Raw genomic sequence first — 21,787 nt, 5'->3', positions numbered from 1 at the left:
AAGGCAAGAATGAAACCATGTAGGTAAAAGTGGTGAGTAAGCTAACCTATTTTAATACTGCTGCTCGTTTTTAATATTTTTATAAACTCCTAGGTCCTGGGAGCCAGAGGGCCCTGGGGTTTGAATCACAGCTTTACCACTTACTAACTTCTAGACTTTGGGCAAAAGCCTGATTTCCATTTTCCTTATAGAAAAAAATGACAATAAAACCACCTCTTTCACAAGAGTGACGTGAGGGGTGACCATATGGCACGTGTGAAGGGTTACCCCCCAAGTGCCTGATGCCTCACTTTGCATGTAAGGTGCCTTAAAATAAATATGTATGTCACCCATAAGGTGCCCCAGCCCCACATCTACCCCTCATCCTAACCTCCCTAAGGAAGGACACACAATAGAAGATGAGGCAGAAGTGGAGTAAACACTTCCAGAACATGAAAAGATCAGGAGGACGTAGAGTACCCGTCCTCTTCCTTCTCTCCCACATGATCTTTGGAGGAAGAGGGAAGAGATGTACTAACGGAAGAAGGAAAGTGAGGGGGTCCTGGAGATTGTGGAGACCCCAAAGAAGGACCGACATGGACTTCCAGCCTCTGGGCGCCGCCTTGCTCTTCCCACTCCCGGGACCTGTACTCCATGAGACCAGAAAAGAGCAGAGGTCCAAGCTGCTTAGAGCCACTCTGTGCTCCAGGCACGAAAGAGAGGGGAAGAGGTTCTCTGCTGCCTCACACTGGGTAGCCCTGTTCACCCGGCGGGAGCAGAGGAGGAAACCCAGGAGGACACGCTGAACGAGAATAAAGCACCAGACAGTGAAAGAAACCCAAACTGTGGGAGACGCGGAAGGTGAAGACCCCAGCATGAGTGAAGAACACCTTTACCTCACAGCACTCAAGAGCCACGTACACAGCACACGGGTGAGCAGACACATGGGTTAGCAGCAATCCCCTCCCTTTTGCTCTCTCTGCACGGGTTTACCAAAGTTCATCAGAATAGCAAACTTAACAAGCAAAACTGCTTCAGTGACTGAACTGTACTCTGGGGGTCCAACATCACAAGTGCTGGACAGGTGTAGGTTTCTTCTGTTAACTTATTCACGGGAGCCCTGATGAATCTGGAGAAAGGTCTGCCCCAGCAAATAATGGTTATTATTGGGAGTCACTGGAATGCAATACTGAGTGAGACCCTCAACAGAATACTCCTTCTTTTCTATTATCCTCCCAAGCATTTCCGACTGTAGGATACAGAGAATCAAACTTTTCAGGACACAAACCATGTTTATTATGCCACAAGTCTGTCTAGATTGGTTAAAGGTCTAGTTTTTTCCCCCAAAACATACAGTTTTCCATCTCCTCCTTCCAACCCTGCTCCCTTTCTTTTTCTAAAGGAGAAGAAAGGAGTTCTTTATTCATCAAGTCAAGTACTGGTTGGCCAGTCAGTGCACGAGCTCAGTGATGTTTTCAAACTAAATGCTTTGGCAGGACGGATTGGTGGGTGGCCTCGAGGGATTCCCCCAGGCCACCCCTTAAAGTAAGAAGTGTATTCCCTCAAGTCAGGACAAAGTTCCGACTTCCCTCCTCATATGCTTTCCCCTTCCCTCTATTTCTCACGGTCAGCAATACATTTTCCAATCCCACCACCTTCTGAATCAGCATTACCCAAAACACAACTGATCAGGAGCCCTTCCAGGAAGCACACAGCAGATGCTCCATCAACTTCCCCTTGAACTTGATTCAAACCCAGACTCTGTGCAACTCGTGGTCAGCCAAGGTGTAAGAAGAGGTAGGGGAACTGGGTCTAGAACGAGCTTCTGGGAAAGCCCCTGCTGCCACTGGAACTGTTCCCCACCCAAACAGGCCACGTGCCGGGAAGAGGCAGGGACCCTGCAGAAAGGAGAAGCAATCATACGTACAGTGATTTTGCTGGCTTGGTTCAGAGCTTCAACCCAGTCCTTCAGATCTTTCTGGTCATTGGCTTGAAGAAAATACCTCTGAGAGAGGGCATTGATGACTGCAGAAGTCGTGGGGCAGAAGGGAGAAAAATCCAGGTCAGAACACATGCAACACAAAGACTCCACGAAACGAACATGCTTGAAGTAGCAGGGTGGAGGATCCCCACAAAACAGAGGAAGGCTTTCCCCATGTGGGAAGGCACCTGCATGAATATTTGGGAAACAGCAGGCTGCAATGCTCTCTCTTTAAAAGTGTGGATTATCACCCAGCCAGTGTGGCTCAGTGGTTGAGCACCAACCCATGAACCAGGAGGTCGTGGTTTCCTTCCCGGTCAGGGCACATGCCGGGGTTGCAGGCTTAGTCCCCAGTAGGGGGTGTGCAGGAGGCAGCTGATTGATGGTTCTATCTCATCAGTGATGTTTCTATCTCTCTCACCCCCTCTTCCCTCTCTCTGAAATCATTGAAAACATTTTTTTTAAGTGTGGATTACTCCCCTGGCCACAAGAAGGACACCTGACATTAACAACAACCTTAACATGCTGTTGTGCAGTGATGCGGCTGCTAGTCTGCCATCAAGACACACGCTTGAACTGCTTTTTAGAGGTGCCAACAGATTTACATTCATGATGATACATTTATACTTTTGGCCACAGAGCCCCTGTTTCCACTGGCACAACTTGCCTGGGTTAGGAGTATTGTCTGTGGTTGGAAAAGGGAATAAAGCTTGCCTGAAATCAAATCATCAAATCTGTGACCTTGACCTCATTTTCAACCTGCTCTTCCCTCTGAGCCCTCCATTAGGGTCAACAATTTACTTCTGGGTTCATAATTTTTTTAAATAGATCTATTGTGACCACAACATCGAAGAGAATCATTTTCAAGCTTAGTCATGATATTGAAAAATACTGGAAGAACGGGCGCACCAAAGAAGCTTGAACCACCCTTTAGTTGGGAGAGAGGACAACTCAAGGGACCACTTTATCCTCCTAGCACTAAAAAGCCTGAACTATTTAAGAGGTGAGAATCATGGGACACAGAACTCATTAGCTCATTCATTCATTCAGCACCTACTATGAGCCAAAACCACTCTAAATGCTGAGGATACAGCAATGACAAAGCAAAGGAATAACCCTCCTTCATGAGCTTACATTCAGAATCAAGCTAGGTATATGACAGAATATCTGCTAGCTCAGAAACTATCTGTTAGCATTTGCTTGTAGCACTTAGTACAGTACTGAGAACATAATGGGCGCCAAATAAATATGATGATTCAATGACTTGAGGCACCAATGGATTGGCTCTGCTTCTTGTGTCACCCCAACACTGTGACTCTTTGGACAATACTGAGTGAGACCCTCAACAGAATACTCCTTCTTTTCTATCATCCTCCCAACTTTCCGAAGTCTCCACCTTTCCTGGGCACACCACTACTGAGCTCTGAATTGAGGGTTCCTAGAAACTTCCAGTAGATACCTTGCAGCACGCCCTGTGGAGCCAGGAAAACTTGCAATGCCACTGACCATGTGTTTTAGGTGACTGATAACTTTGTGGTGAGACGCAGGAAAGCAGTATACTTGAGAGCCAGGAAACACTGCTGTGACCGAAGTCACTCACACACACAGGGTGTAAGTCAAAGTGATCACCAGACCATTTCCATGCCAAAGAGGAAGTTGCTACAGGAGTGTTCAAAAAACCCATCTTCTGGCTCAGTACTTACCAAAGCAAAATGGAGTCTTTGGTTTCTGCTTTGGGGTGGCTATGCTCACCTACATCAAATAAAAAAATAAAAGAAACATAACTATGTTTCCAATAATGTTTATAAAGCATTTTTCCCCCAATTTCCTGCTAAAACTTTTCTTACCAAAAAAAAAAATGTGCATATAAATTTGCGAACACTTTAAAAATAATAATTACGTGGAAACCCTGTACTCACCATCCAGATTAAGAAATAGGACATTATCAGCCCCAGTTCTCAGAAGTCCTTTGTGTGCCTCTCCCTGATAGAGTTCCATTCCCACCCCTCAGAGATAACCACTATCTTGATGTCTGTGTTCATCTTTATCTTTGCAAAAACACTTTTAATAGCCATTGACTCCTGACAAAATTCTCTTTGGACCACAAAACCTATACTGGCCCCACTCACACTAGCAAGATTCTACTCCGCTCTCAACCACCAGGCCCCCTGCCTGAACAGTTCTCCAAATTGAAGGTGGTATTGCCACAAATACATGGATTTCAATTAGAGCTCCCAGAAAGATGAGGCAGCTGGTCACGCACTGCATTTGGACACACTGATAGATTTCCTCTCTTTCTACCCCGACTGCTTAACCATGAAAGCACACACTTCTACATATCCCAAGAGAGGTCAATGGAATCAAAGAGCATAACTATGTATTTAAAAAAAGGGCATAAGAAACCAGAAATATTTCTATACCTCCTGTTGTTTGATTTCACCTTGCTTTTTCAATCCTACCCCTGGCATGTACGTTCCTGCGCTTGTGCCGATGGGAGCCCACCTCACTGAGTTTCAAATACACTGAACGAATAAAGGAAAGCAGCTCATATCCCATCCAATGCCCACAAAGATAAGGTGACTACCCTTGATGGAGGAGGGACCTCTCTGAAGCAGGCCTCCACCACTGAACCTGCGTTTTCCAAGGGGCCAGCCACCTTCCCCCAGGGACTATTCCCATGTTGTCATAATCCTCCTGTAGACACCATTGCTTTATCTCCTTTCCAGCCAAGGACATTCGCCTACTTGTTCACACAGAGGGGCTCCAGGAGTGGATCTTGCTTTAACAGGAGGCATGAAGCCAGAAGCTAAAGAAAAATCTCAAGTCAAAATTAAGGTCTCACAGTTGCTAAGGGTCAGATAATGACTGACTCACCCCTCAGTCTGGATTCTCGCTGTTGGCTCTAAGTTCTCTCTATAAACCTGTCTAGATTCCTTAACAACCGAAATTAATCCTGCCCCAAATACTTAATATGGGAACTGAAGTAGCGGCCTATCAAAGGAAAGACAGCCTGAGCTCTGGTGCCAAAGGACCACGGCTCAAATCCCAGGTGTCCCACTGGTATGACCCCCATATTTCCTGTTCCATCAAATAGGTATAATAATATCACGTTCTCACAGGCTATTGTGAGGATTAAATGTGATAGTGCAGGTGAAGCACTTACCTCATCCTGTCATATAGAAGCTGCTCGATAAAGGAGACACCATTGCTTTTGATACCTCATTTCCTTAAAAATCCCATTCTACATTATCAATACACCCAGTGCCATGATTGGCACTTTAGCAAAATGCTGAGGGCCTACAAAAATGTATGAGACCTGAAAAAAATGCCTGGCCTCCAACATACAAAATGAATATGTCATACTCAACATCAATAAATATTCCATTAAATGTCTGTATAACACCACATCAACCTCACTGACAAGTATTTAATTAAATGTCTACAAGATGTTACATTAAGTCCACTTCATTAATGTTTCATTTAAACATCCACAAACATTTCATTGTATTCAAAATACTTAGTTTTGATTTTCTTAGTTCACAGGAATACTTGGGTGCGTAAGGTGATTGCCAAGAAATCAGAGCCAATCAAAAATTAAATGAGTTACTCATAGCCAAATAATTCCAAAAGATGGTTAAAACCCTTTCAAATATTTTACAGCCCAACAATTATATTTAATGAGAAATATAGGTGTGTTCTGATATGTGTACCATGATGTGAAGTGGAGGCCATAGGACCTAAGAAAGTATTTAAATAGACCTGGAAAACATGAAGATTTAAGCAAAGGTGAACCCACATGTCCTGAGTTCAGACACTGACTACTCAAATTCAGGCATGCCTTCCCCCGTGCACTGGGGCTCCTGACGACACAGTCCTGGCCTCCGTGCCATTTTGTGTTCCTGGGTCTGAGACCCCAGAATTCAATCTGAACCACAGGGTGTGCCTTTATCCTGCTTGTGCCTGATGTTCTGATCTGTCAGTGATTCATTTTCTTGCTCTGCCCCTCGGCATCTGTGTTCCTGCACGTCCTCATGCCCATGAACGCCTGGGTGTCCTGCCATGGTTCCTGTGTAACCTTGACCACCGTAGAACTGCCTTGGCTCTCCCGGCTGGAAGAACCCATCTATCTCAGTAGATGGCATCCCTTCTACTTTCAGCTCTGGGATGGCAAGAGTCTCCAGCTTATGCAGAGACTCTTGCTCCCAGAAACTGCCATTTGTGACTGACTAGAAAGAGCACCACTGGCGACACTTTTCACCCTGGCTGAATGACAAACGGTCCACTTTGACCACAATTTATTACCAACCTATACTGGGAAAATGCTACCCATGTGCTCATTATGGGAACTGATGCTTTCATTTGTTTGTTTTTATATGTTTTCCAGTTTTCAGTCAGGGGTATGCATGATTATATGCATGCACATCTATAATTTGCGTCATGCCTCATGGCTTACCACAGGGTTATTTGGTAAAGCAGCTCCTTGCTGCATTAACAAGGCGTCAGTTCTAGTTCTGCCCGGATGGGCTGTTAAGCAAGGCTAAGAACCTCAATGCCTCTGATCAGCTTCCTGATTAGCAAAACCAGAGTGAAATTAGTGGTCCCCTTCTTATGGTCACAGGATGGCCAAAAGAGGAAAATGAAAGTATATCTACCTGTGCTGTGCCCCTCAGAGAGAAGGGCCAAGTTGGGAGGGTCTCATTTACTATGGACAGGCCTCCTCCTGACATTCTGGTGACTGTGGAAGCAGAATCCTTGGTCCCTAGGAAGTATATCTCCTTTCCCCACACCCCCAGATGTTGGTGATCAGGCCGGGCTGTGCAGCATTCCTCAGACATAGTGAAGGAGCTGAAGATCCTGGAGAAGTGTGGTTGACAGGCTGACTAGAGAAGGCAGCCAAGTGCAACCATCTGCATGGCCCGAATGGCCTCAATTGAGTACCTGCACAACTGTGGTTGACTGGTGGGATCCTGGGTTATGCAAGCATGAGAGGAGGTCAGGGATGTGAGGGGGGCATGAGCACAGGTCACCCAGACAGTGACGCAGATGAGGCTGCTCCACAGTGACACAGACTCTCAGGAACTTGTTCTTATCAGATTAAACACAGACCACAGGAGCAGCCAGCTCATCAGTGGCAGCGCTCTGCTACCCAGCCCCACCCTGCCTGTCCTTGGCCGGAAGTGGAGCTGGGGCCCCTCGGGCACAGCAGCAGCTGCAGAACAAGGTCTTGGAGCTCCGGGGAAGCTCTGCCCCAGGGCCCAGGGTTACCCTGCTCTGCGAGGTGGCTCCAGGAGCAGGGGAAGGGAAGCAGCAGCCACCTACACAGAATGATGGGAGGGGCTCTGAACCAGCCAGGGGCTCAATGAGCCCTGAAAGTACAGGCAAAATTTTGGTGTGTACACCCATACATACTTTACCTGGAAAATGAGGCCACACTTTTCACATCAGACTCTCCAAAGGATCCATGACCCACCCAAAAGTTAGGAATGAGGACCCCATGAAGAAAGATTCACATGATGTTAAGGGATATAAACTTTCTCTGTGCTGAGATGGATTCCCCATGGTCAAATGAGGAACAACATTTTATAAATAATAAGTGTCTAGTGACCATCTGCTGACAGGGGCTTCTCACATCGTCTTTATACAGGGAAGAACCCCAGACTGAGCTCTTGGCTTCCTGCTCTATGCCCTGCTTATTTAAGCTATCTGAGGCAAATATTATAAGAGAGTTCCTGGTTTTGTTTTTGGACCAACAGACTGAGACCTGCCCCATCCAATCCAAACTATACAATTATATCCTCATTTGCATTTAAACTGACCAATCATAACTGCTCCATAACAACCAATCAGGACACTACCTAATGCCTATGAATTGGGACTGCATGATTTGTACCAATCAGAAACATAATTTGGATACCTCATTTACATAAAACAGATCTAACTGGGAACCTGGTGGGGGACTTTCTCTATTCAAGATGGCACACTTAGTTTCTGCCAGAAGCTGCATCTCCCCAGCTTGCAAACCATTCACCTGAATGAAGTCTCTCCATTTTCTAATATCCTTTTGGGGAATTTTTGTTGACAGGAACCACTATTCTGGAAAGACCTTCCTTTTAGTTACTGAGGGCAAGGCCCTGACAAAGCAGGACACAAGCTGGGGCCAGGGCAGTGGCGCTGGCTGTGTAGAAGGGCCAAAGGCCAGCATCGATTATTTTCTTGTTTGCCCAAGAACTGGTTCTGCTGCCACTGATGCCCTGGATGACATCAAGTCATCTCTGTTGGCCTCTCTGAAGGACCCCATTTTCCCAACACTGGCCCTCACAAAAGAGATACTGAAGAGCACCTCTGAACAGCAGCCACACATACACCACAAGGCAGGCTGACACTGTGGTTAAACCCTCCACTCTGACCCTAGCCGGTTTGGCTCAGTGGATAGAGTGTCAGCCTTCGGACTGAAGGGTCCCAGGTTCGATTCCAGTCAAGGGCACATGCCCAGGTTGCGGGCTCCATCCCCAGTAGAAGGTGTGCAAGAGGCAGCCGATCAACAATTCTCTCTCATCATTGATGTTTCTGTCTCCCTCTCCCGTCCTCTCTGAAATCAATAAAAATATATTAAAACAAAAACAAAAAACCCTCCACTCTGGGAGGGAATACCTAGGGGTTAATACGAAATAACCCGGAAGGCTGAATGTGGTGCTGGTACCACGCTTTAAGGTTTTGCGGGGAACTCCTGCATTGTGACACGGGATCAGGCAGGAGTTAAAGGCCCTCAGCTCTGTGTAACCTGACCCATGGCAGCTGGGTTTTGTAAAAGCCCCAAGCAGGCCTGTCTTCTCCCAGGAAGGGCAAAAAGGCAGGTCCATCCTTATGAGGCTGCCTCCAAAGCTGAGAATTGTAAAAACCCTCCTCTGAGCCACATTTATAAATTACGATTCAGCAAGAGACTGTAGTCACTCTTCTCCCATAAAAATCTTCCCAAACCCTCTCAAACAGGCAGGTTTTGGGGTTTCATGAATGCTGAACTCTTTCTCTGAACCTCCTAGAGAAACATCCAGCAAGTCTGGACAAGAGGGATGGCCCAAGCTGCTGTCCTGCCTGTCCAGAGGCAGCCGCATGTCTTCCCGCAGGCATGCACAAAGCTGAGCTTTCATAGGCCTTCCCTCGGCCCCCAGGTCATTATCTCCTCTCTCTAAAGCAGCGGTTCTCAACCTGTGGGTCGCGACCCCTTTGGGGGTCGAACGACCCTTTCACAGGGGTTGCCTAAGACCATCGGAAAACACATATATAATTACATGTTGTTTCTGTGATTAATCACTATGCTTTAATTATGTTCAATTTGTAACAATGAAGTTGGGGATCACCACAACTGTATTAAAGGGTCGCGGCATTAGGAAGGTTGAGAACCACTGCTCTAAAGGCTTAGACTCTGCACTGCAGCCAGCCTCTGCCCCCAGCTGTTTCTGCCAGACCCTCCTGCAGCCCCTGCAGCCGCCACTCACCTCCTGACCTGCTAAGATTGGGGGTGCTGAACCCAAGGACTCCCAAAGCTTGTTACAAAAAGGAGCCAGGAGCTGTTCAGATTATGGCCCCCTTCACCCCATCTCAACCCCCTGAGGGTAGGAGAACCCGGACAAGGAAGCAGAGGTGCCCGGAGGCCTGAAGTGAGGGGAGTGTGGGGAGAGCAGGACTTCCGGGGCCTTAGTCCTGGCTGGGCGCCACCTGGCTCTCCTCACTGGACAAAGAGTTCCTCTTTCTGGTGAGGCTCTAAATCCCTGACCTTTTTTATCACTGCTGCCTCATGGGTCAGCCCTGGAGAAGGCCTCCAGGGCAGGGCCGCTAAAAGAAGCTGAATTCAGCAGCTACATGTGGGCATCATCAACCAGCTCCTCCCCCAGGCCCCCTTCCACGCATCTCAGCACCAAAGAGGGGCTGCTTCACCGTCTGCACAAACTAGACCAGGGGGTGGCTTGTCAGCCCACCTGTCAGACGCTACAGCAGTTACCTGGCTGCTGCATGGCTCCCTGGTACCCCGGAGTACCTTCTCCGGGTATCTTAGCCTTCCCTCTGCAGTATCCTGTCCAGGTGATTGATAAAAGTCCAGTGCAGTCCCCACTCTTTCTGAGCTGCTCCTGTTTAATGACACCCTTTGGGAGTATCTGTTACAGTTACTGGGGGTTTTGTTGTTGTTTTTGTGTTCCTCCTTGTCCCAATTACAAAAAGGGTCATGTCCCACTCCTACCCCCACCAACTGATACCTCCTTTGCTGGAGCTGAGTGCATCGCTGACTGATGTGTCCCAGGAGAAAGAGGCTGCAAGGCCCCCTCCAAGAAGCTGCTGACCACACTCCGCCCACTCCCGGTCAGCAGCAGGGCTTCCACAGGCAGTGCTGAGGAAGGGGGAGCTGCCCATGCAACACCCCCAAATGTTAACGCCCGAAGGACGTGACACTTCCTCTTGTTTAGACACTAAACCTACTTACAGAATATCAATTCCCCGAGCTCCAGGCCAACATTACCTTCGAGATGTAGGTCAGCTGCAAAGATCCAACAGCTCCTGCCCCAATTGCCAGGTTCTGAAACAAAATATGGTTTTCATTTTAAGAAGGATGCCACGTGAGGCCACGGACACAGCACGAAGAGGCAGGAGACCAGGCTCCCAGTTCTATTTATGCCACTTACTGGCTTTGCAACCTTGAGCAAGTCACTGACCCATTCTGTAGCTCCTTTTCCTCCCCTGTAAAACAGTGGTCATTCTTGCCATTATATGTGTGCATGAACGTTACCCATGGCTTATGTATTACAGGGAGGTGGTAAAAGTGTGGGCTCCACCATTTGTCTATGAGGAAGTTCCACTAATCTTCAGTTTTCCCTTCTGATAACAGTGCTTACCTCACAAGGCAGTTGTAAGACTGAGTAAATTTAAGAGCACTTGGCCCATAGGTGACTCTCAACAAGTGTTAGCAAATATATTTCTCTGTCCTGACTAATCTGATCCCCTTGTTGGCCTGGTCCTGTTTTAGGCCACTTCAAAGTCTTCTCGTAATAAGTCGGGTACAGATTCACACAATACAGAAATAAAAAGTGCAGCTGGTCAGTCTACTTCACAGGGCTGCTAATGTCCACACAACATGAAACACGAAGTCAATAAACTATTCAAACAGCAAGAAATTCACAGGCACCTTGTGTGGCAATATTTAACTTGGCAATCGCTTTGGCTTTCTAATTTCTCCATTGTCAGAAATGAAGCAATGACACAGGGATGACAGTGTAGCAAAGAAATGGCTAAGACATTACACTTGTGGAGTTCCTGATCTGTAACTTGGAACATGTCTTCCCCCATGAGCCTGAGAATCTGTCTATAACCTCTTAAACTGTTTCCATAAACCTTAAAGAATAACCTTGAAGCCCCCATTACCTGGGTCATGGCAAAGTAATAAACAGAGGTGGCTCTTGGATGATGGGAATTTAGTAAATTTCCTAAAAGGTTAACAGTGAAATGACCTGTCATTCCAGAGATGGCCCTTAAAGAAATAGGCCCTTAGATAAGAGGGAAGAGTCCTTCTAGGCCCAATTATTAGTCCTTCTAAATCAGCATACATCACCTGAAGCAAATGAAATGTGTGAAATATCCTATTCACGAGAAAATGGACGGGAATCACACCATGCTAAAAGGATTCTCAGAGCCTTAGGATTTTAGAGTAAGAAATCTAGAGAGAATTTCTCCTCCCCCCGCCCCCCCCCCCACCCTTTTGTAAATAAGACCGTAAGTCTCAAAGCTGCCTTTCAGTAACCAAAATAGCATTTCAACTCTGGGTGATCGGATTGACTCATTATTTTTCATTATACAGTGACTGCATTTTGTTTTATTTTTTAGGAAAGAGAGAGGCCTTGCAGCCCCTAAATCAGAGTCCAAAAGGAACCCCAGCACCCAGGAGGCCCGTGAGCAGCTGACTACCCCAGAGGGGAACGTAAGCCACTCCAGGCAGACACTCAGCTCCTTGGGGATAGAGGTGTCCAAAAGCAGGCCCAGGTCTGCGTGGCCTCCGGAGCCACATGGAGCCACAGGCCTGTGCTGGACACTGACCACCAGCCCCGCATCTTGCTCCTGAGCAAAGTGACTTGTGAGTGAAGGGCTTTGTCCAAGGCAATATAATTGGTGGCAGAGCCTGAACTACAGCTCAGGTCTCCTCACTTCACCCCGATGCCCTTATAGAAGCAACACTATAATTTTAAAAAGCTTGAGCTGTTGGAATTCTAGCTTAAGGACATTAGTGCACCCACCGGGACTGTGTGCAATAATAAGTCCGGCCGCAGAGCTTGTTGGGAGAGTGACATGAAAATACATAGAGAGCTGAGCCATGGCGGTTCCTATCTCTGACCCGCATGCTAATTACAAGATGCAGATGCCAAGTCTCAGGCCTGGTCTTGCACAACTCAGTCTCCTGGCTCCAAACCACAACCCAAAGGCCTCCAGGGCCCTATCTTGAATTATGAGTAATGAAGTAGGTTTGGGGGAACCATTCGGACACGAACCCAAGCGTAATGACAGATAGGAGCCGATCAGATTTCAACTACTTCATCCTCTCCACCCTCCACAGTTGCTCCACCCTCAGTCCTCTGCTCCAGAGAGAAAGAGACAGCAGTTCTCTGGGCCCAGTTACCCCGGGGGTGTCCTCACTCCCTTCACCCACAGGCCACCCACGGTCTGCGGAAGGCTCACGTGTACCTCTTCTCCACCAGGAGAAGCCAGGAAAATATGACCAACGTCTGCAAAAGCAGTCCCCTCCCCCCCCCCACTGTCCTCGCCTCCCAGAGGGAAATGAGCGACAGGAGAAAACAGCCCCAGGATCACAGGCTTGATCCAGAGCGACAGCTCAGTGTCCACTCCAATTACTGGACCTAGGAGATTAATGGTGACAGCTCGCTGGCCAGTGTGGCACCCCCCAGGAGAAACTTTCTTGGTCAGGGAAAATTTGGGCAAAAATGCCGGGGGGGCTGCCAGATGTCAGGGTAGGACCACCAGGAAACAGCACCTGGGGAAGGGCAGGGTGTCGGGGACCAGCAAGCCGCCCCTCCCGGCCACAGCCCCGTCTGCTCTAGGGGAATAGCATCTTCTGGAGCCTGCTCCGCTGACCACAGCCTGCCCTGGCCTCGCCTCTCACTGAGTTCACGTACACCAACCCTTCTCCAACTTTGCTGCACATCAGAACCTCCGGGGGAGCTTGTTTTAAAAGGCCCAGGCTCGCCCTAACCTGTTTGGCTCAGTGGATAGAGCGTCGGCCTGCGGACTGAAAGGTCCCAGGTTCGATTCCGGTCAAGGGCATGTACCTTGGTTGCGGGCACATCCCCAGTAGGAGGTGTGTAGAAGGCAGCTGATCGATGATTCTCTCTCATCGATATTTCTAACTCTCTATCCCACTCCCTTCCTCTTTGTAAAAAATCAATAAAATATATTTAAAAAAAATAAAGGCCCAGGCTCCAGCCTCACCCGAAAAACACTGAATCAGAATCAAGCAGAATGTGGGCAGGACATGTACATTTTTTCAATGCTCCCAAGTGGTCCCTTAATAGGCCCAAGTTTGAGAACAGCTAGTCTACGTGACAAAATCTAGTCCTGAATTCTGTACTGGAGAATATTTTTCTGTGAGTTTGTCTCTTCTTACTAAATTTCAAGCACAATGAGGACATAAGTACAATCTTATTCCTCTGCACAGCTAACTCATCGATTTTTAAAAGAAAACTATCTGTATGGTGGTTTAGTTCCCAAACCAGTCCACAAACGCCCGCTGCCCTCATGGAGGACTGGAAGGCAACGCTGCCTCTACTGCCGTGGGCAAACATTTCTTTGGGAAGATTTGTTCATGTTTAGAACTTGGGTGTCACGTGACTTTGCAGTTCCCATGACCTGGCGCAGGTCTCTTGTGGGACAGGCATTGAGTAAAGGGAGACATGAAGGGCTGAGTCCCCACTAAAAAGGGGTTAAGGACTTGGGAAGAGGAGGTGAGGAATGGGCCAGGAAGAGGGGCAGGAAAGCATCTAAGATGAGAGCACCTGAGCAGATGAGGAGTGGGGACCGAGGCTGGAGGGAGGGCTGCTATGTGAGTCACTTGGGGAGATTTTTAAACAAACTAACATTCAAGCTTCATTCCCAGGGTTTTTACTGGTCTGAGGTAGGGCCTGGCCACTTGTATGTTTTTAAATGTCCCCGGGGATTCCTCTGTGCCACCAGGCCTGAGGACCACTGGTGCAGACAACAGTTGGTCCTGCTGGCTCTGCACTGGAGACACAGCAGTAGGTGAGAGAAAAGGGCCACGCCCAGCCACAGCCCACAGAGTGGCTCTGGCTGCTGCAGCAGCAGTAAACAGGGACATGGAAGAGCAGGGCAGGGCAGTGAGCAGGAAGGGAGAAGGGATTCCAGCTGTATGCACAGCTGGCAGCAACTGTGTCAGGAGCAACCTGTACACCTCTGGCACTTCTAAATTTTCTGGGACAATGGAGGGCACAAGGCAGGTTCCTGTTAAATGATGGCTTTATGAAGACACTGCTGTCATCTTGCTTTTTGCTCAAATGTTCTGTCACCAAGGACCTCAAAGGAACTCCCACTCTCCATGAGTGGAAAGCACAGGGTTGTTTCTTTTCCATCACTGAGCAAGGAGCTGAAGTGCCCACACCTCCCATGACTTATCTCCCATGGTAAGCCTTTTTTCTAGATGCAACATTATTTCTTGTTGAAGAATTGTCCCTTCTTCTAGTGAAAGTAACAAGAAGCACAGAAATGACCAGAAGACCTAACTAAAGATTCATAAATTCACAGAATGTCAGCACTAGAAGGTTCTGTTGATGCCTATCATTCACCACGAGACACTTCCTCAAGGAGTAGAGAGAAGACAGGGCTCATTGCTCCCAGCACCAACCTGCTGCTTTGACAAAGCACAGCTTGAGAAAGGAGGAAAGAGACGGACATATATTTAGAGTATATTATGCACCAGGCCTGCTGCTAGGTACTTTTACACGTTGTCACTTAATCCCAACAATCCCATTTTACAGATGAGGAAACTAAGGATTGAGCAGGTGAAGCAACTTGCCCAAGGGGACAGAGGTCCTGAGTAGTCAGGCCAGTGATGGAACCCAACCCTTCCTGATTCTCAAATCCCATGCACTTTCCTTTCTACCATGCCACCTCCCATGAGACAATCCTTCAAATGTACAAGGACCTGCTCATTATCTAAGAGTTGGTTATCAATGAAAGGTAAATACAAGAGCAGGACCAGCCGGGTTACACCAAAAGAGGCTCTGTAGTGTTGCCCAAGCTGGGCAGGGCAGGAACTAGTCAAACTGGCTCTTAGGTGCCAAACTCCAAAAGACCAGGAATTCAGAATGTGGAGAGGGGGAAGGAGAGTTGCCTGTGCCCTCTTTTGGTACCTCCTCTTCAATCTCTCCAGGGCTCCTAGCAGACAGCAAGGAACACAGCAGGCAGTCAAAACTAGCTTGCTGGTCAACTAGTAAGAAAAGGGGGAAGAGAATACATGTGGAAACCCCACAGCTGAGGCATGAGCCAGCATGACTGCCCATGGGCTGAAACCACAACTCAAACCACCAAAAGATGAGGCCAGACACTGACTCTCAGAAAATGACTTGCCTAAGAAGAGCAGCATGATGGGAATGGAGGGGAGAGCACAATTCCCTCTGCCCCACACTCCACAGTCCTCACCAAAGGAAACTCACCAAGCTGTCCCCAGGCATTAAGGGACCCGGGTAGTGACTTCACCTGCCACTCTGGTATCAAACACATCTCCCCTCTACCCTGTAGCTCCATTTCCTAACACTAATTGGAAGAAAGGTGAAATGTCCATGGCTACTCTCTCCATTCTCCAGTCCAAAAGATGTATTTAGTATTTCTCTTCAAGAAAAGTCAATTCTTTATCATACACTGTTGTGCTGGTGTAATGCTCCCATTCTATCATCTGGACGTCTCTTTCTTGTTGACATGTACCCAGTACCGGCTTCAGCCAGGATGGACTTCATGATGTGCAAGTCTCTTGGCCTCTGTATTCCTAGCTCTTTTATTTCCTCTTCCAACCCTGGTGACAGTGACTTAAAGACATGGTATTCTTGTATATAAGTAGATACATAAAGTATTTTAAAATAGATGTATAAAGAGATATAGTAAAAACAAATGCACAAGGTTAAAATCTAAAGCAAAATGTAACAAATAACCAAAGATGAATTTTAAGAAAACTTAGAATAGTCATCACCGATGTTTTGCATTATTAAAACCTCTGCTAACTTTCATAGCTTCTATCTCTTTAGCTGCTTGTACTCTGATATTAAGTAGTGCTAACTATTAACATGATTGCCCAAAAGTGCCTTTTAGTTTATACTTCTTTTTAATTTAGTTTGTACTTCTTTTTACTTTAGACAAAGTACACCTTGTTATAAAGACAGAAATATTTTGCCCTGGCCGGTGCGGCTCAGTTGGTTGGACATCGTCCCATGCACCAAAAGGTTGCTGGTTTGATTCCTGATCAGGGCACATGTTCAGGTTATGAGCTGGATCCCCTATAGCGTGTGAGTAAAAAGCAGCCAATTGATGTGTTTGCTGTTTTCATGCTCACATCAATGTTTCTCTCTCTCTCTCTCCCTCTCCCTTCCTCTCTAAAAGTAAAAAAAATTTTTTAATGACAAGAATTGTTTTAAAAATAAGATTACCATAGACAACACATAAAACAAAATTACAGTTACAGCCTTTTATGTTAACTCTCAAAAAGTCCACACATAGTTTTAATTCTTAAAATGTTAATTTAATAATAATTCACCCTGAGCAGATTTGCATTTATTTATTTATTTTAATTTGCATTTTAGCCAAAGTACAGATCTGTCGCTTGAAATCTTCTTTGGGGATTATTTTTTCCCCAAAGGAATTCTGCATTCTCACTCTAACAAAATAATAGACAAAAAGCATGCCAGAAATTCTACTTAACCCTTGAAATCACATGTCACATAGGTAGCTAATATACCAATTACACAAAATCCATGAAGTAAAAACACATCGCCCACACAATTGTTGAAGATCTGAGAATTAGCACAATGCTTGCATATGCAGATAATATTTGTGGACAGACACACATGAAAGTGGTAATACTGCCTCTGGCCAGAGGAATATGTACGTGGGGAACAGGAGTGGGAGGAAGGAAGCTGGCTGTCACTGTGTCAGCGTTGCCACATTTCAGATTATGTGCCATGTGCATCGAGTGGCCAGTTTTTAAAGAAAGTTACCTCACTGGTTCTTGGCATTTTGACAGGGTGAAGCATATTAGACAAAAATCTTTTCAATGTTGTTGGATTTCAGCCAAATTTTGCTCAAGGTTTCTGATACAGAAAACCTTGTGCAATTTAAAAAATGCACACACACTATTTTTGCCTAGCCTTTAAGAGCAAAACTATTGTCCATTATACATTACGTATTAATATAATTTCCTACCGCTCCTCCATATGCTTTCTAATAGATGCAGCCAAATATTCACCTTTTTGTCAACACAGCTAAAGCTCTTTGCCCCTTTTAATGGAAAGAATTGCTTTCAGCTTATATAAAATAAAATAAAATAAAATAAAATAAAATAAAATAAAATAAAATAAAAGTAAAGTAAAGTAAACCAGGAGAAATGCAGAGATGCAATCTTTTTGGATATTACAGGTATTTTGTTCCAAAATTCACATCATGGCCTTTGGAAAGTAAAAGCATCTGAGCATTTTTTGGTCAAAGAGAGAAAAGGCATTTTACAGAGTAAATTTGACAAGAACAACAATCTAGTGCAATACTGTTTTCGTGCTCCTGTTTCTCCTTTGTTCAGGGCTGTATAATTTAGTCTTGCAATTACTTGGCCAAGCAGGCATTAGACAGCGGAACATAAGCGTTGCTGTGCAACTAAAACATGCTTAGTTACTCTGTAGGTCACGGTAATAAAGGAGAGAAGCCTTATTAAGGGATGTCATCCCCTCTGGCATGATAGGGACCAACATTAAATTAAAATACAAGTGCTGTTGCCATCATATTATAGAAATTCTTTAAGGAAAATCCAGCTAACGTTTGTTTCTATTCAAGAATCATTTGCGTGCTTGAAACTGTCAGCATATTGATTTTTAAATGCATTAGCCAAATCAGTGGCCATAATCAATAATATTGAAACTTGCCATTTATAGGGGTCCCTTTTAGCTAATGGGTTTCATCCTAGATCAGTTTGGTGTCATCAATGCCTGTATTAAAAAAAACTTGATTCCTTACCTTACTACGTCAAAACTAAATTCTGGCCAGCGTGCAAGGGTGTACCTGGACCACACAGGCTGCCCCCTAACATGCATGATTCCTCCCCGGAGCAGACACTGTCGCTGGCCTCCTGTTTCCATGTTTTGCTGGGCTTACAATGGCCGGCACCTGCAGCTCTACTTTGGAAGGCTGCCGTTGGGCCATGGGAGCCGTTCGCACACATTTGTAGAGCCAGAACCAGTGACGGTCCAGCGGGGCATACGGAAGCTCAGCCCTCTTGGGACAACCCTTAGGCCTCACTCTCAGCCCTCCTGCAGCACTAGGCTAAGGCCTCCCTACCCTCTGCGGGCTTCTCCTGAGCTCACGCCTTTGTCTGGCTTCCTCCCCTTCCCTGTCCTGCTCCCAGCACACTTGACCGTCTCAGTCTCTCTCCTTAATAAAGAACCTGCCACAAATCCTCGTCTGGGGAACCGGACCTTAAACACCCTCAAACCAGGCGGGCTCACCTTCCCTTCTTGGTGCTGCCTCTGCCCCATACAACTGAGAACACCCTCCTCTTCCACTCCCTCCAGGGTGCATAACAACCAAATTGTAAGTGCAAACACTCCAAAACCCGTAAAGTGCTCTACGGATGTGCATCACTTATAGCAATCACTTTCAGATTTGGAGTTAGTGCTACCCTTCCATACAGGGATGCCTGGCAGCTCTCCCTGCCGCATTTTCATTTAGTCATCTGGCTCCCCAACTACAGTGTAAGCTCCATGAAGGCGAACTCTCTGTCCTGTTCACCGCTGAAGCCTCAGCATTTGATGGTGTCTGGCACGCAGGGCACGTGTAGCAACTACGTGCTAAATGGTATTGCTGAACTCGAGGATGTTACCCTATTCTCAGCCCTTCAGGACATAAAGGGCCAAAAGCCATGTTAAGGACCATCTCCAGTGCCCTTGGCCCAGGGAGGATAAATGACTTGCATAAGTACAAAATAGCTTAGTGGCTGAGCCAGGATTCGATCCTTGATCTCTTACCTCCCAAGCTGAAAACCATCTGTCTAAGACTCCACCTCCAGGTCCTCCTCTTTCCCAGATGGGCAGCAGAGAACATTGCAACCCCCTTCTCCTTCAGCCAAAATACTGGCATCTGGGCACTTCAACTTCATGATATGCTATCTACATATATAAAAGGCTAACAAGCAGAGTGTTCCCTCGGGAGTTCGACCGGGAGACCGGAAGTTCGATTGCTCACTATGACCTGTGCTGACCACCAGGGGCAGCATGGAACGAAGGAAGGTCCTGGCAGGCAGCTGGGAGCTGGGGAAGGAAGGCCCCAGCCAGCAGCCAGAAGGCCCCGATTGGCCCTGATCGCTGGCCAGGCCTAGGGACCCTACCCGTACACGAATTTCATGCACTGGGCCTCTAGTCCTATTATAAAAATGGACTTGGTTTTTCCACACTTTAGTTTTATGTATATTGTCTTCATCTCCCCAACTGAACCTGAAGCTTCTCTGTGGCAAATACCTCACTGAGCTCTCGTCCACCTCATCTACAGGACCTTGCCTAGGCTGAGCACAAATATCAGCAGGAGGAAGGAAGCAGACAAGTGTGAAGAGTGCAGACACTCGCGTCAGACAGGCCTGGCTCCAACTCCAACTTTGCACCTACCACCTGTATAACCTTTAGCAAAGTCGCCAGACTTCTCTGCACCCTGCAGAATACTGTCAGAGTGTCAATCGTCCCTGAGTCCCAGGATTCTTGTGAGGACTTGATGACATGATACATGCAACGCATGTAACCACTCAATAAGACTCAGTAAGTACAACCTTCAGTGAGTAATAACAGTAGTAACAGTGGTAGTAAAAACCGGCTCCATAAACACCACATGGCTTAAACAGGCAAAGATCAGAGACCTGGGTTCGGAAAACCCCCCACTTATTAATGTCTATTAAATAATTAAGATATTATATCAGGTGTCTCCTTTTCCCTATACAAGTAAGATGTCCGAAGGGAGTTCCCAATGTCTCTCTTCACGGGGACAGAACAAAACCCTCCAGTTTGCTCTCGGGACCAGCTCCAGTCCCCCTTCTCCTGACTCCCGACACTTTACAGAACTTCCACTGGGTGTAGGCCATGTCCCAACCCCAGGAGAGTGGTGTGGGGCACTCTGCATTTCATAAAGGCCTCCCTCTGACCACCTCTTTACCTGGGCCTCTTTAGTTCATTCATCCATTCATTCAGTGAGCACACATTCATCAAATGCTGGACACTGTGGATCAAAAGCTAAGCCAGATGAGCCCCCTGCCAACTAGGCGCTCCCAGCCCCGAGAGTCTTCTGGCTTCTATCTCTTAATCAGAGACTACTTTTGAAAGCTTTCCTTCCTCCCAGGCAAGAGTAAGATGACTGTCTCACTATCAGCCCTGACAGCAGGGGAACTGGAGTCAGACTGCCAAGGTTAGAATCCTGGCCCTGCCTCTTTCTTATTATGTAACCATGGGCAAAGCTCTTCCCCTCTCTGCCTCACCCACCTCACCTTAAGAATGAGGACAATAATACCTACCAATTAGACTCTTGTCAGAATGAAATGAAGACCAATGAAGTCTTTAGAACAGTGCTTGGCACACAGTAGTAACTATTCACTAACACTATTCTACAACTTACAAAAATATCCACTCTCAAGTCTAGAATGGCTGTTTGGCCATTAACACAACGAAGAGCTAAGCCAACAACTAAAGAAGTAAAATGTTCTGAAATATTGCTGTGTCACAGCTAGACTCTCCTTTTTTAGGCATGTGCCAAGCCAGCTGAAATTTCTGCCTCCAGGGAAAATGTAAAGAATCTCCAACAGGGGTAACTCAAGCTCAAAGAAGGCTCTAGCACAAAGAGCATCCTGAGAGCTCCGTTGGCAGGGAAGCACAGGAGGGTGCGACCTGCACAGAGGCTGACCCCAGACACCCCAGGAAGCAGCCCAAGGCCCAGCATCCAAGGTTACTGCAGGTTCTGGAACCAAGGGATAGTCAAACCAGAAGGCAGGAAAGAGCAAGAAAAACCCTGATAACTGGCAACATTTGAGATTGGAAATGGTGACACTGTGGTCTTGGGTAACATGTCACTGACAGCAAGACTCAGTCTGTGAGCCCTAGCCTGTATGGCTCAGTGGATAGAGCTTTGGCCTGTGGACTGAAGGGTCCCACGTTTGATTCTGGGCAAGGGCACATGCCTGGGTTGCGGGCAAGATCCCCAGTAGGGGGCGTGCAGGAGGCAGATCAATGATTCTCCTTGTTGATGTTTCTATCTCTCCCTTCCTCTCTGAAATCAATAAAAATATACCTTTTAAAAATAAATAAATAAAAGACTCAGTCTGTGGCCCAGAGTATGAAGGAGGGTCCAACTCTCAGGGGAGGTAGCTGCAACAGCCAGGCAGAATTTGCATTAAGAATGATCCTAGTAGGAAGCATAGTACTAAGCAGCTGAATGAGGACAGAAATACATTTGAGTTACCTGAGCTAACATGGCAGGTACATGGGAGAAGGTATGCAGTGGAAGAAAAAGGGAAAAGGAATGATCAGACTCGGA

The 21,787-nt window shown here is 46.7% G+C and overlaps 1 protein-coding gene across 1 annotated transcript in view; it reads right to left on the bottom strand.

Annotated features, from left to right (window-relative positions):
* Nucleotides 1-21,787, bottom strand: part of PLEKHA2 (pleckstrin homology domain containing A2) — a 59,849-nt gene that overhangs the window by 24,759 nt on the left and 13,303 nt on the right. Inside the window, exons 3-5 of the mRNA XM_006086248.3 lie at nucleotides 10,473-10,529; nucleotides 3,664-3,712; nucleotides 1,907-2,004 (exon numbers count right to left, since the gene is read on the bottom strand). Of these exons, the coding sequence (XP_006086310.1) occupies nucleotides 1,907-2,004; nucleotides 3,664-3,712; nucleotides 10,473-10,529 (204 nt within the window). The remainder of the gene's footprint in view (nucleotides 1-1,906; nucleotides 2,005-3,663; nucleotides 3,713-10,472; nucleotides 10,530-21,787) is intronic.

Source organism: Myotis lucifugus, unplaced genomic scaffold, assembly GCF_000147115.1.
Source record: "Myotis lucifugus unplaced genomic scaffold, Myoluc2.0 scaffold_26, whole genome shotgun sequence".
NCBI classification, from domain to species: domain Eukaryota; kingdom Metazoa; phylum Chordata; class Mammalia; order Chiroptera; family Vespertilionidae; genus Myotis; species Myotis lucifugus.
The sequence above is the reverse complement of the archived record's forward strand: the minus strand, read 5'-3'. Positions and strand labels throughout refer to the sequence as shown.